The sequence below is a fragment of the Gouania willdenowi genome, chromosome 10, assembly GCF_900634775.1.
Source record: "Gouania willdenowi chromosome 10, fGouWil2.1, whole genome shotgun sequence".
Lineage (NCBI taxonomy): Eukaryota > Metazoa > Chordata > Actinopteri > Blenniiformes > Gobiesocidae > Gouania > Gouania willdenowi.
In genome coordinates, this window is record NC_041053.1 from 23,939,036 (window position 1) to 23,954,231 (window position 15,196).

At 39.1% G+C, this 15,196-nt stretch overlaps 1 protein-coding gene across 6 annotated transcripts in view; it reads left to right on the forward strand.

Moving 5' to 3' along the window:
* Positions 1-13,986, forward strand: part of afap1l1a (actin filament associated protein 1-like 1a) — a 31,986-nt gene extending 18,000 nt beyond the window's left edge. For 3 of the 6 annotated variants that reach the window (XM_028460360.1, XM_028460358.1, XM_028460356.1), the window contains 17 exons: positions 21-104; positions 1,542-1,621; positions 1,830-1,965; positions 2,107-2,202; positions 2,284-2,498; positions 3,633-3,812; positions 3,938-4,021; positions 4,506-4,581; positions 5,597-5,716; positions 5,792-6,003; positions 7,522-7,667; positions 7,765-7,822; positions 8,289-8,397; positions 9,667-9,834; positions 11,422-11,600; positions 11,675-11,800; positions 13,404-13,986. In XM_028460360.1, coding sequence (XP_028316161.1) covers positions 21-104; positions 1,542-1,621; positions 1,830-1,965; positions 2,107-2,202; positions 2,284-2,498; positions 3,633-3,812; positions 3,938-4,021; positions 4,506-4,581; positions 5,597-5,716; positions 5,792-6,003; positions 7,522-7,667; positions 7,765-7,822; positions 8,289-8,397; positions 9,667-9,834; positions 11,422-11,600; positions 11,675-11,800; positions 13,404-13,430 — 2,096 coding nt within the window. In that variant the 3' untranslated portion in view covers positions 13,431-13,986. The remainder of the gene's footprint in view (positions 1-20; positions 105-1,541; positions 1,622-1,829; positions 1,966-2,106; positions 2,203-2,283; positions 2,499-3,632; positions 3,813-3,937; positions 4,022-4,505; positions 4,582-5,596; positions 5,717-5,791; positions 6,004-7,521; positions 7,668-7,764; positions 7,823-8,288; positions 8,398-9,666; positions 9,835-11,421; positions 11,601-11,674; positions 11,801-13,403) is intronic. The other 3 variants (XM_028460362.1, XM_028460361.1, XM_028460357.1) reach the window with 3 other exon arrangements.
* Positions 13,987-15,196: the final 1,210 nt, after the last annotated feature.

Genomic DNA, 15,196 nt, shown 5'->3' on the forward strand with positions numbered 1-15,196 from the left:
TTCTTCCTTTTCTTTTCCAGTCTCAGGAACAGACTACATCTACATGAACTCATCCGTGTACCGAAACGGCACAAGCTTTGTGGAGTCCCTCTTTGATACATTTGGTGTGTCTCCTTTCCAACACTTGGGTTCAGTAAAATGTGTGATGGAAATGTTTTCTTGTTGCTTGTCTATGAAGGCAGATGTGTTGCAAAATGGGAAAGCTTGGCGAATGTGATGTGAGCTTGTGTGTCAGAAATCCAAACACAAATGTCACAAGTCATGGAAAAACATGTGAATCTGTAGAGTTAAATTTTGAACCACCCAAAAAAAAACATTCACGCAAAATTCAAGCAGCGCAGATTCAGGTGAGAAAGGTAGTTTGTGCGTCTGTCGCGGCAGATTTGAGAAGTTGTAACTATCATACGATAATAGGCACGAGTGCGAGTAAATGTTGGATTGCAAGTTTGCAGCTAAATATCATAAATGTCTACACATTTGTGAATATTTCTAGGCCGGGCTACCGGATTCAAAACACCACTCACTTTGTTCTTGTTGTTGTTGTGTACACTAGTTGAAATCGCTACTCCTCTGTTATTCGTGAACAGATTGGGCTGAAATTTGGTAGGCATGATCTATGGATGTGTACTCATCGATGCTCAGAGCCCGATTTTTGATTTGGAGCCCCAAACGAAGAAGAAAAAACCAAAGTGAATTTCTAATCAATTTGTAAGTCAAATATTATGATGATTGGTGTTACCGAATCATTGGCACATACCAATATACGTGTCACGGGGGCGCCAGGGCGGCTCCCAATTTTCAAATGACTACTCCTCCGTTAGTTCTCGTTAGATCAGAATGCATTTTGGTGTGAATACTCTATGATTGAATATGATGGGATGCTGGGAGCCCTTTTTTTGAAATGGGGCCCGGGGGCCAACCCCCCATTTCTGGTAAATTCCAAATGTATGGGAACATAGTCGTGTGATATATCGTTTCAAAGGTAATTCAAACGTAGATTATGATTATGCCTCGCACGATTCAATTACGTGCCAGAGGGGCCCACTCCCTGTTATTAAAGTTGTTTTGTCATATATTTGTGAGTCTAATATTGCGACAATTGGTGGTACCGAATCATTGACACATACCAATATATGAATGGAGCCCATTACTCCATATGTACCACAAGGGCGCCAGGGGGCCACCGGGGGCCGCATTCTTCAAATGACTACTCCTCCGTTAATGCTTGTTGAATCGGGCTGTAATTTGAAATGGATATTCTATGAGCGGATTTCAAGAGCCAAGAGCTATTCAGCGCAGAGATGTTCCATTTCTGTGACTTCACATTCAAATTTTCTTTGGATTTAAATTTTAACTTTATGGGTTCACATTTTTTTTTTTTTCCCATTATTTGTGACATGAAATTAATTTCACGTGTGTGGATTTTTTTTATACACAAGCTCACATTACATTCTACATGCACTCCCATTTTGCAACATATCAACCTTCATAATGATCTTTCCATGCATAGATATAAGATGTTTTGCTGTTTCCTCCTGCAGACTGTGAGCTAGGAGATCTGAAGGACATCACAGACGACTTGAAAGATCAGAAGAAGGCAGAGCAGGATGCTTTAAAACAGGTGTGTGTGCAAACTGTACAATTATTCTTAAGTTTAGTCACCGCAGAAGGGACAGAGGTTAATGTGGAGTTACTCGTTTGGAGTCTTTACTCTTTGACAGTGTTTTTTTTGTTGTTGTTTTTGTTTAAAGAAACATAAATGATTACTAAAGAACTTTTGAACTCGCGTTTCTTATTCTTTGTGTGTGTGTGTGTTTATTGCTTTGCAGAGCTGTGCACAACCCCCCACCGCCCCCTCTAATGACTCTCCACCTCCTCTGCCCACTACGCCTCCGCCTGAGGAGTACTACGAGGAGGCTGTGCCGCTCAGCCCTGGAAAGCTGCCAGAATACATCATCGCACGAGGTCAGCATTTCTGACATTATTTATTACTTAGATCTTAAAGATAGTCATGTAGCAACACGTTCGGATCACAATAATAAAGCATAGATTTACGTGCCCAATGTTACAAAAGGTAAAACGAGGATTTATTTGTTTTAATTCCAGTCAGGCCCAGTCCTCCCAACTCAATAGAAGATGGCTACGAAGATGCTGAAAGCCCCTACCCAAACACCTGCGTAACCTCACACCGTAAGAACTCCTGTAAGACAACCAATAATAGACCTCACGTGTTCGTATGTATTACAAAATAAAATGACAAACCTGTTTTCACCCTTTTCACAGACAATGATTCAGATGCTGTCAGCAGCTCTTATGAGTCCTACGAGGAGGACGAAGAAGAGAGGAGTCCAAGCATTCAACTCACTCATCAGTGGCCGTCGGATGAAAGCTCCATGCCTCCGGCCAGAGACTGTCGCATCTGTGCCTTCCTGCTGCGAAAGAAACGCTTCGGACAGTGGGCCAAGCAACTCACTGTCATACGGGACAATCGACTGCTGGTAAAAAAACTGTAAAACATTCAAACATCGCTCATAAAGCTGAAATTGGTCAACAAACAAGAATGAATCAATAGAATAGAATAATAGATGGAAAATGTTCTTAATTGTCTGAATTACTAATTGTAGAAACGACTACATTTTCTTCATCGTTTTTTATTTAAGTTCTATCAGACTGAGTCGTTCTTTACCTCCGCAAATTAACAGATTTAATGACATTTTCAAGAAGTATCCAAAATGGGATAAGGAACAAGTGATTAGATTTCGGGGATGATTCCGATCAATATCCCAAATCTGATCATCTTTAAAAATCTGATTACACAAAATTAGTGCTAAGTAATTTCAATGTTGAGATTTCATGCATTTCAATCAAAGTTTAGTTTTAGACAGGGGAGAAAAGCTGGACAAAAGATATGAATACAACTATTTGTTAATAAAATTAATGGTGGTGGGCTCAAGCACTTTTCTGTGTGATGGACTGGCATCCTGTGCAGGTTGCATCCTTGCCAGCCAGTTAAACTTGTTTGTTACTCTCAGGGTTTTTCAACCATGGGGTCATGGCCCCATGTAGGGTCGCCTGGAAGTAAAATGGGGTTGTCTGTAATGCCTAGTAATAATAGCATAAAATTAAAATACTGATTAAAATTGTATTTAAATTTGTTTTATTGTATTTATTCATTTATTTTTATTTATCAAGTTTGCACAATTAAAAAACCTATACACCTATAACCTATATAGGCAGAAAAATCGAAGAGCTGTATTCTGTACTTTCACTTTGTCAAAATAAAATACAGTATAACAATATCTGAGCTTGCGCACTAATACTCATCATTCTGTATTTGTATCACAGTATAACAAATATGTAAAAAAAACATTTTATTTTGTGTTGCCGTATAAACTGGGGTCATGACCCATAAAAAAGGTTTGGAACCACTGTTGTAGTTGTTTTGTTTGAATTTTATTATTCAAATCAATGGCATTTTTCAGGCCTTTTTTTAAACCACTAACATTTTCTTCAGACTTCGCTTTGAAAAGATAAACAATGAAAATAAATTTCACATTTTTTTGCATTAACCAACTTTGGTGTTTTTGTCAATCTACCTAAATGGTTAAATGATGTGCTCTGCTTTCCCACAGTGCTATAAAAGCTCCAAAGACACCTGCCCCTATGTGGACCTACTGCTGCCTAAGTGCACAGTCGTCTATGCCCCTAAAGACAGCAAGAGGAAGCACCACGAGCTCCGCTTCACCCTAGCCAATGGGGACACGCTGGTCCTGGCAGTGCAGAGCAAAGAACAGGCTCAGACATGGCTTTCGGTAAAACACTCGCCTTGTTTACCACCAAGAAAAAAAGAATGTTCACACCTCTTCAGTCATCAGTGGGAAAGAAAACAAAGATTAATAGGGCAGCTAAGACATACGTGTGTGAAATATGGCCACAGGTTGTCAGAGAGGTGAGCGGTCAGAGCATTGGACCAGAGGAATCTGCATCCCCCGTCATCCAAAGGAAAAATGAGCTGGACAAGGTACGAGGGGGGGAGGGGCATTGTTTATGTGCGCTGACCCTGTCATTTCACATATTCTTAAGACATCATTTATTATCCCCACTGAGGTGAAGAAAAGTGATTCTCAACTTAGCAATTGTATTGTCAACATCAATTTCTCTAAACAATCCTTAAGCCCATGACGGTGCACGCCGATGCCTGTATTTGACGTTAAAAACAAAGGGGAGCTGTGTAGTGTAATTGGGTGTTAAGACAATAATGACAGAAGTTGGCAGTGAGTCATTGGTGGAGCACCTACTCCTACATCCTGTTCAAATCTCAGCACTTTGTTAGAACATGAAGAGCAGACAACACAGAGGTGAAGGCTGCTCCTCACGTGTCTGTGGGATAATCCAGATGATGAGGGTTCTTTAGCACTTTGTTTGGAGGAATCTTGGCACTGATTGGACTGTCACAGACGGATAAATGTGGATGTGTTGAAACTAAAGTTGTGTGTCTTACACAGAGATTGTCTGCAGAGAGGAACACCTCAGATTCAGAGAGTGTGGGCGTGTCAGCGAGCGAGAGCTGCAGGGAGAATGGTAGGACACAGACGGGAAACCACTTCCTGATTGCTTCGTACATAAAACATCTACTGTATGTATGCTTACTAGTGCAATATATACCCACACATCTGCATGTGCATCTGTGTGTTATGGGTATCCTGCAATATTATAGCCAACATAGCACTCAATAATCAGGAAAGTAGGATAGTGTGCAATGTAATATACTCACATTGCTGTACAATAATCTGGCAATGTGCAATTTAATGATGCATAATCTATATAATCCATGCACTTTATAATTAGCACTCTAGCACCTAACAATGTATAATTGTCATGGTCCCCAAAATTCTGAGTCTATCTTTTATCTCTACACTAGAGCTGGGTGATAAGGACCAAAACTCACATCTCAATATTTTTTTCTCAAAATGGCAATATACAATATAAATCTTGATATTTTTAATTCAAATAAAGTTTGACCAGAAAAGCAATTTTGGGTTAAATTTGCTGATGCTCATTTATTAACAAACAGCTGCACAATAAGTGCTACTTTTGGCTTTTTTTCCTCTAAGGGACAGCACGTGTGAGTGAATTTTTTTGTTTAGGGGAAGGTCTGGGTTGGAACGCAGTCAGTTTTCCTCATCTAACTGTGCTTTTCATGCTGTTCTGATAAGTAGCAAAATCAGCGACTCCTAAAACTAGTATACTAATACTAAATGAGCTATAATATATATAAATAGCTCAATAGAAAATTTGATATATCTTGAATATCTGCATCAGTCATGTAGATTATTCACAGTTGTTGTATGTTACCTGTTTTTTTTTTTTTTTTTAAATCATCCTCTGTGTGTTTTATTACATTACTGATGTTTGTTTTATGTTTACACCGACCTGCTAATGGGACAAAAGTTTTTTCAATACATATTGTCTCATTATTAAAAACATAAATAAATCTCAAATCCTTGGTTTATTTGTTTATTTTTTCCTCTATTTGAAGTTTAATCAAGCTTTTTTTGAGACACTACTCAATTTAAATATTTTTCCTTTTAATCAGGCAAAGTCAAACGAGGAGCTTTGGCTGCAGGCCGTAAGATCACACGCATCATCAGCTTCTCCAAAAAGAAATTCCCTCGGCCTGGAGATCCCCGGACCACCTACAGAGACCCCCTACAAGGTCAGAAGCCGCTTTGCTGTTAATCCCAAGTCTGCAATGGGACGCACCAGTTTCATCTCCCTTATCATGGCACAGGCTACCTGTCAGTGCTGGTGAACCAGTTGTGGAGGGAGCAGTGGTGCTGTGTGTGCAGGGGCTCTCTCTACTTTCTTCATGACAAAGGAGACCCACGGACCTCCCTGCCTTCACTTCCCCTCCACGGCTGTGAGGTGGTCCCAGGGCTGGGACCCAAACATCCCTTTGCTTTCCGTATCCTGCGAAACTGCTCCGAGGTGGCAGCACTGGAGGTAAATATGAACATCAGCCAACCACAGGTGAAAGTAGTGAGTGGTGGCTTCACTCGTTCTTCTACCCTCTGTTGTTAGGACACGCATGATGCATACGCTTCACAATTATGCTGCGTTCACACCAAACACGTTGCGGCCGTCAATATTGTGCCCCATTGAATCAGTACACTTGTCACCAGTGTCGAAGACGCTCTGGACGCGCGTCCAAACAAGTTGGGAAGAGAGCACGTTTTGGGGAGGGGCTTCTCTGTTGCCGGTGGTGTTCATAAATTAATGATATTGTGGCGATCATAATTCACCCAGTGACTGTGAAGTGGTGGGGAACATTATGTTGAGAAGGCGATGTTTCCGGTAGAATGTATTTTAGTGCTTAAGTTTGGAGTTCCTTCCTGAACCTGTATGTAGAGCCTAATGTAGAGCCTCCGACTCCCGTTCTTCGGCTCTACATTATCCAGAGAGTGACTTGGTTTTATTTGCACCTTGGTACCGTTTCTGGATTCACCAGAGCTGCGCTCGGACGAGAGTCACTTTCAGCGCTACTTCCGTGTTTCCCGTGCCCAGTTTGACGACCTGCTGACCCGCATCGGCACTCGCATCTCCACCCAGGACACCAACTACAGGCGCTCTATTCCAGCAGAAGAGTAGGTCCATCTGTCTCTGGTTAGTGGGTTTTTTTTTTTATACGACACGGTTGGGGAAAGCTCCTGATTGGCCGACACACCGCGATATGCCCCAAAAGTTCAACAATTCCGACTATAGCGTCAGCCTCATTGGAGGCGCCGAACACACATCAAAGGCTTGAAATCAAAGCTGCGTGTAAAGATTCCAAACGCGCTGCACAGGAGGCACGTGACGCGCAGCGGGACCTCTCGACGCTCCTAGAAGCGTGTCCACCATATATTGTCTATGTAAACTTGACGCTTTCGACGCGTTTGGTGTGAACGCGCCATTAGGCTCGTAAAACAGGTCTCATGATCATAAAAGATTAATGTGCATGCATATTGTATGTATGAAACCTATAATTTGGATGTGCAGTGTTTATTTACACTTATTTACACAAACATTGTAAATCCAGTTTTAGGTTCCATAAGGCATGTCAATGCAATTGTATCTTAACAATATAATAATAATTCTAAATGGCGAGTTAAAATAATATGTAGTTAATGAGCAAAATATTTATCCCAAGCCCAACTGACTAATTTTTTAAATATTGATCCCACAGATGCTTCACAAATGAAAAGCTAGTCAAGTCAGGTGTATGACCCTCATATTTTACAAACCCAAAACTAATTAAACTAAGAATATTTATGATTTACTTCATTGTGTCTGTCATTACATACATTTAATTACTTTATTTTGGTATGCCATGACTTAAGCTTGTTGTTTTTTTCATTTCCACGCTGCCAAAATCTACTCTTTCGTTTTTCATGGACAATACTCTGATTTTAGAAATCAGATATACTATTATTTCCTGACTAACTAGAACATTATTTGTATGTGGGTCGTCTGTTTTGGCAGGCGAGCAGCTCTGAGGAGCTTGGTCGTTGGCTTGGTGTTCTCTTGGCAGAAACGGGCTCCTCCACAGACCCGGAGTCGCTGCATTACGACTACGTGGATGTGGAAACTATCAGCGACATTCGTAACGCAGCACGGCATTCTTTCCTGTAAGTGGGACAGAGACAGGCAGGATTAGGATACGTGGACAAGGTCAACATAAGGGCAGCGGTGCAGACCTAACCCCTCCATTTTCTCTGTTCTTAGGTGGGCTACATCCACTGATTTAAGAACCTATGATGACGTCCCTATTGAAGACATGCAGGTACTAATATGGGCCCAGACATGCACACAATTTATTTGAAGTCTCTCTTTTAGCTTCAAGCTTTGATGTGATGAAAGTGTTAAGTCTGTGCGTGTGCAGCTGTCTAGATGTGACACTCTAGAGCAGCCACGTCAATAAACGGACACGGCTCAACTGTTTTCTGTTGGAGAAAAGTGAAGTTACAGGCAAGGGAGAGGAAAGTAAACCACAATGAGCAACCACATTGGTGGTGACCAGAAAGCAAAAGGTCATTGTAGTTTAACAACCTTCCAACCTCTTTCCTACCCCCTTGTACATGCCCTTAAACACACAGCCCCCCCCAGACAGAAACAAACACATCTCCTCAGGCTTAAACCAATAAATCCACAGGTTGTTTCTTTACCAGGCCTAATAAACACTTTCTTAGTTGTTCTTGGTTTTTTTCTTCTTCTATTTGCATCTATCACACCAAAAACTCTCATTCCAGTCAGGAGAGAAGTGTAGACAACAGACTGGGAATCAACGACGCTCAAGCTTCTCCAGCAGCGATTCTGACAGAACCAAACCATTGGTTTCACTCAAGAGAACGGGTTCCAGTAAGTGGTTTTCTGTTCATTCTCCCTGCTTTATTAACTGATGGACAAAAATGTGTGTGCATAAGGACATATTTTCACGCGTGTCAAGTGCTTTTAAAAAGATAAAACTAGTGGTTGGAGTAAAATCATCTTTAAGAATGTTATCCTCTTTAACTTTTCTGAAACGACAACTGTGAAGTTTGTTCAGGTTTGTTTACCTGGACAAAGGAAGGAAGAAGAGGAAAAGTTCAAATCAAAATAGTAAATTATATTCAAAAAAATTATCATGCTCGGATTCTATATACAGTATGCATTAAAAATAACTAAACTAACTAAATTTACCAGCACTTTTATTATTTTTTTAATTTACTCAAATTGTGTTTCACTTGAAAACATATTTGTATTCTCATTTTTTTCTTAAATTATTTATTTATTTGTTAAGTTGTAAACATGTTTTTTACAAAGTGTTAAGTATTATTCTTCATTATTTTAAGATCTCTGTTTCAATACTCAACTTACGACTTATGACCTGGAACTTTTCATTTATCTTAACGACTTTATTTTAATCATTTTTACTTTAGTTATTTAACCAATTAGTTCCCGTCCCTAAACTTAAACATGTCTCCAGTCAAATAACTCTAACAACAAAGAATGATGTTTAACTGATCAGGCCATTCTGTCTTTTATTTATTTTTAAACTATTAAAAAAAGAAAGCGTTAATGTAAATTGCACTGAAAGTGTTTATATAGTGAGAAAATGTAATAACGTCATAGTAAAAATGTGTATAGGAAAGGTAATATTGGTAACCATGTGTCATTTTGATGCTCGGAACCAAAACTAAAGTGTTCTTTACATGTTTCACACGTGTTTTTTTTCACTGACAGTAGTGTGTATATATACATGGGCTTTACTGATAAACATATTCGCTGACAATCCTCTGCTATACATAAAGGTGGGTCATGTTTTCAGGCTGTAACCTGAGATTTATTAGACACTCACATTAGACGCGCTGCCTGGCTTTCTAACCTCCGTCTCTGCAGGAGTGTGTCTGCACCTCTAATCTATATGTGTGTGTGTGTGTGTGTGTGTGTGTGTGCCATTCTTCTTTGACTTTTTAAATGGCTTCTTCTGAAGTCCAAGCACTGTGTTTTTTATTTTATTGTTGAGGTGATATCATGCCCCTCACATGAAGAATGTGGGATTAAGTAGGGTAGATACTCCTGTCAGAGGTTTGTGTTTCCTTCCCATAACCCCTGCACATCTGACCCCTCACCTCCACTCCAACACAGATGCCAACCAGTATGGGAAATACGGGAAAACACGAGCCGAGGAAGATGCTAAGTGTCTCCTTAGAGAGAAAGAGGAGCTGGAGAAGGAGAGGGACGGGATACGATATGCACTGGTCACCCTCCGGCAGGAGAGGAGAGAGGCCAAGGAGGAGCTGAGGAAAGCTTCTGGTGAGACTGAAAGTTAAACAGTCGCACATCGTAAGATCAACCAAGTCATTTCAGCATGTTGCGTTAAAAACAGAACCTAAATAGTGTCTGTAAGGATGATCTCATGGGGGGAGATACTTGAGATGCAGATTCCAAGACAGAGGAATTGTTTGTGTGGCAGTCTCACAGCAGCTTTCTATTCGACCCAGCCCTTTGACTTTATTACAGAGAAGAGACTTTCTCTAAAGGGATAAATAAAACCAACAACCTAGTTATGAAGATGTCTCCTCTGTTTAATGAACCAATTTCCTTTAGTTGCGCCACAGCCTGCAAAGCAATCAAGGCAGAGCATGAGAGTCATGCATGGGATAGGTTCTACCAAACTGGTGAAGGCTCAGGAAATTGATGTTTTTTAAAAACACACGAGTCACGTGTGGGAAAAGTTGAAAACTAAAAGTAAAAATGAGTAACGCTTAATGTTGTGAGTGAACAATATGTCCTTCATGTTTCTATTAGTTAGCTCTTAACAAAACAAACTGTACACACACTTCTGAATTCTGTCCTTATCTAAAGCAGATCATGTTAGTCCTGCTGCTATGTGCAGGACACTGGCATCAAGTCTGATGTCAAAATGACTATGTAGTGCATTCACATTAGATAGTATGCGAGAAATACCCAGATGTATACTATATTGGGTATACAGTATGTATGCACATATACACGGTGAGCACACAAGTCATACTCAACCACCAGTGTTGGGAGTAACTAGTTATTGTTCTGAACTTTCAAACTTGGAGAATCAACGGAGATATTTATCCTCAGTGTACTTCGGGTTTTTGTCGTTGTAGGTTCCAAATGCATCTTGGGAAACTTGGAAGTATACTTCAGTGAGAATGGTCATCATACTAATCATTAGGGATATAAAAATTTATCGGGAAGCAGTTAAAAATCGATTCAAATGTGTCTCGGTTCACATTGATACACTGAAATTGAATCGCAGTACTTAAAAAATAAAAAATAAAATAAAATATTTATCTATTTATTTCTTTTATTTCTTTTTTTTTTTTTGTTTGAACAGCAGAGGGTGCTATCTATTTAGAATTTGAAATTTAGGACGCACCACCGTGTTTCAAATTAGAAGTCAGAATTGAAATGAATAGTCTTCTTCTACATTTGTACTATTTCCTTATTTATTTATTTCATTCAGGATTTATTTTTTAATTAAATTGCATTGTTTCCATAGTTTATCAAGGGATTCTTTTGACAGTAAAAGATAAAAAAATAAATAATACTGTAATTTATTTTTATTTTCGAAAAAAAAAAAAAATATTTTCCAGTCATTTGTCTTCGGTCACATTTTGTAAAATAAATCGTGAGAGATTTGTATCGTGAATCGAATCATATCGGAAGTTGAGTGAATCGTTACATCCCTACTAATCATACTAATGGTATATAGTAGACAGTATATACTGAGTGCATAGTGTGTAGGATGATTTTGAACACAGCCACTGTCCAGAGGAACAAAGACCTGTGACGTAAAGGAAGGTTTATTAACAAAACATGCATGAGGCATCTGTTGTCTAATTGCTTTATTGTGTTTATGTAAAGCAGATAAAAACAAGTCCCACCTGGACGAGCGTTTGGCCCAGCTGGAGGAAGCTTGTCGAGTAAAGGAGGCAGAGCGAGTGGACCTGGAGCTCCGACTGACTCAGGTCAAAGAAAACCTGAAGAAGAGTCTGGCAGGGGGGGCACTGATGGCATCAGTGGAGACTAAACCACCAGTCAAAGTATTTATCAGCCTTGCGTAGAAGGGAAAACATTTGTCAGTTTGCAAGTAAATAACTCGTGTTCTAATTTTCAGTCAATGGGCAAAAAAATCCAGAACATCTATAGCGATACTTTGCCGGTGAACTGTGCTGTTGAGATGCGAAGGAGACCACCATCTGTTTACGCTTCCGCATCTGGAACTGTCATGCAGAAAGCTAAGGTAATGTTGATCCACAGCAGACATGGGCCACTGGTTGCCCGGGGGCCACATGGTCTAATTTTTTGCGACCCCCAAAGTAAACATACAGAATGACAGAAAAATGCTCAAAACAAAAGCAAGAATACATTAAAAAATACAAAGAATTACAAAATTGTAGAAAATTACAATAAAAGACAAGAAAAACACAGAAAATACTCCAAAAACACACAAAACTGAACAAACTGACAAAAGTACACAAAATTACTCCTAAAATACACAAATGGCCCGAAAGATATAGAAAAAGTATGGAAAAAGATAAGAAAAACACAAAAAATGACTCTGCAAACCCACAGTACTAACAAACAAGTCTATACTTCCTCCTACTCCTTTTCCAACATGCATCGGCTTCACAAGCAGTATTTTTGTACCATTTATCCTCTGTTTGCTTTGTTTGATTTTTTTCTTTTTCTATATATATATACTATTATTATCATTATTTTTTTTTCATTGTGAGATACGCTGCTGTTGTGTTCATGTTTGAAATAAAATAAAATAAAAAACAAGCTAAACGACAACAGAAAATCACAAAATTTACTCAAAAAATATACAAAATTACAGAAAATGAAAAGTACGGAAAGAGACAAGAAAAGCACAAAAATGACTAAAAAAACCTGCAAAATGACAACATGAATCCACAATATGACTCCAAAAACATACATTTTACAGAAAAACTACACAAAAGGACAACAGAAATGCACAAACTGCAATCATAACAGCAGAGACGGAATGACAGAAAAACACACAAAATGATGATAAAAACTCTTTGATTCTTTCCTGTGTTAGTGCTCAGATTGGTCATTTTTCTAAATGCTGACATGTATGTTGATCATGTGGCCCTTTGATCAAACAAACACATGTTTGTGGCCCCTACTGTGATAGAAGTTGCCCACTTCCTTCATTTTTCCCTTTCAACTGAACGTCAGCAGCTCAACATCATCAAAAGGCTTTTCCCAGCCGAGGCAGACGGGCAGCGTGAATGTAATTTACATAAATGTGTAATCAAGTGCTAATGAGCGTCGTTTAATCTGATATTATCGTGAATGTTATATGTAATGACACACGGCTGCCTCTGTTTTGACTAAAGTCTGGGCTTTTGCGTCATTTAGGAAATGAGTTTTTGACGGACTGACAAGTTCTCCCAGAGGCTTCACTGTCATTGTCACTGTCACTGTCTCATGCACATTAACATCTTCATCAGCGTATTCATCTACACGTATCATAAGAAACTCCCTCTGTGGACCCAAGGCTTTGTTTGATATATGAAGATAACGCATTTAAATTCAGTAGACCATCCAACAAGCTGATTGATAGAGTTTGGATGACTTTGTGAGATTTAAACAAAACGGCTTTCTAAAGAGTTTGCATGTTCTCTCTGAGGTTTGCTTCAAGGTATTCTGGAATCTCCCCACAGTTCAAAGAGTTGTCGGATAAATGACACATGCACTTAATCCTTTGCTGACAAGCTATGGACTCAAATTAAAATAAAATTTAACATAACCGTGGCTTTAATGAAAAAATTCCCAGCTTCTGTGCTTTTGTTATGTCTCTGCCTTTGTTTCCCCAGGAATGGGAGGCAAAGAAAGGAACCTAAAAGAGTCTTATCGAGATGGACTGGAGGAATAATGGACATCAGATTGGGATGGTTTCATCCTTATTCCCAATAAGGACTTTTGTGGATTACTGTCCCAAAGCCTCGACTTATTATTTTGTAAAACAGAGTATTTTTTACTATGTATTAAAATATATTGGCCACCAGGTGGAGGCATATCCAACATCTGAAGTGGTTTCAAAAGCTTGGATTACAAAGACAAAGAATGTGTTTAAGAAGGCCACCAGAGAAGTGTTTTAAAAGCCCAGGACGGACCCAGACATGATTGCAGTGAATCTCCAAGAGGTTTATGGACATGAGGAAAAGCCAAAGTGACTGGTGTAATGTGTGTGGAATGATTGGACCTTTTAAAATAGCCTTTATTTCTTATACTTGTACATAGTTACTGTGACTTATGTTTATTCCATGGTGAATGTGTTCAGTCCCCTCTTCATCATCACAGCCCTGTGTGGAAGGTTTGAGCACAAAATGTTAAATGACCTCTGCCTTTGTGTAGCCACGAGCTAGACTTTGAAACAATAAATCGTTTCTTGTTGTTGTTGTTGTTTTACCTGTTCGTGAATACACAGTCACAGATCTTAGTTATGAGATGGATATTTGAAAAGTCTTTTGAGTGGGATTTTTTCTCTGTCACATCTTTAACCCCCTTATTATCATTGGGGTCAATTTGACCCCAATCAATGTTTATCAAAAAATAATACTTGAAGCTGATATCCGGAGTTTCTGAGAAATTATGTTTATGTATCATTCTTTTAAAATGCTAAAAAATAGCTAACTAGTCTACTGCAGGTGGTCATTCATATACATTGATGTATATAAGTCCCTATACAAATGGAAACGATCGCCGAGTACGCCCAGCCAATAGGCTTCGACTTCCTGTTTTTGAGACTGTCAATCAAAGTGAATGCAGAACTGTGCATGGAAACAAGGAGACATGTCACAACAGCAAACAGGTAAATATGATTTAGGCTCTAACCTGACCCATAGACCTATATCAATGTGACCTGATGCGACCTTGTTATGTTACGCAATGCGTGTGCAGAAAAGTAGAGGCGTGGCTTCTGATAGATTGGCAGGGGGAGGAGGTGGAGTTGTTAAGGGCGGGACATTGAGACGTTTCTCAGAAACTCCAGATAGCAGCTTTAGGTTGATTTATTTTGCTTCATCCAGTATTTAATGATTTTACCAAATTTGATGAGTACAATTGATTAAGCATAAAATTATGATATTTTTCCAAAGTGCTGAACACATATTGGCATTGGTGTTCATCTGGGGTCAATTTGACCCCAACTTGTTTTAGCTGTGTAGAACTTGTCTGTCTGTGTGTGTCCCATGTGTGACCTTACATCCCCTTACCACAATCCCTTCCAAAAATGGAAAGATTAACATCAATCAATATGGTTCATTGTGTAACAGTCATGAATATGCACCCCAAATTATAGACAAAAAAAATTGGATAAAAGATTTTCAATACACAGTAACTCTAAAACTGAAAGTTTGACCTAATGGTGGGGCTGCAGAACAGGTCATATCATTAACACAACCAATAGGGTTCATACTCCTGTGGTCATTAAGATTTGAATGAAAACTATTCAAGATGAATGAATTCTCTAATTTAAAAGTTTGGTATGATGCTGGTGTTAAAGAACAGGTCATGGTGTCATTATCAAGGGGTTATTTTATGTGGAACAAATAAACAAAGTGCCTGAAACAAACACTTGGTCAACAATTTTCTGAAAATCATTTTC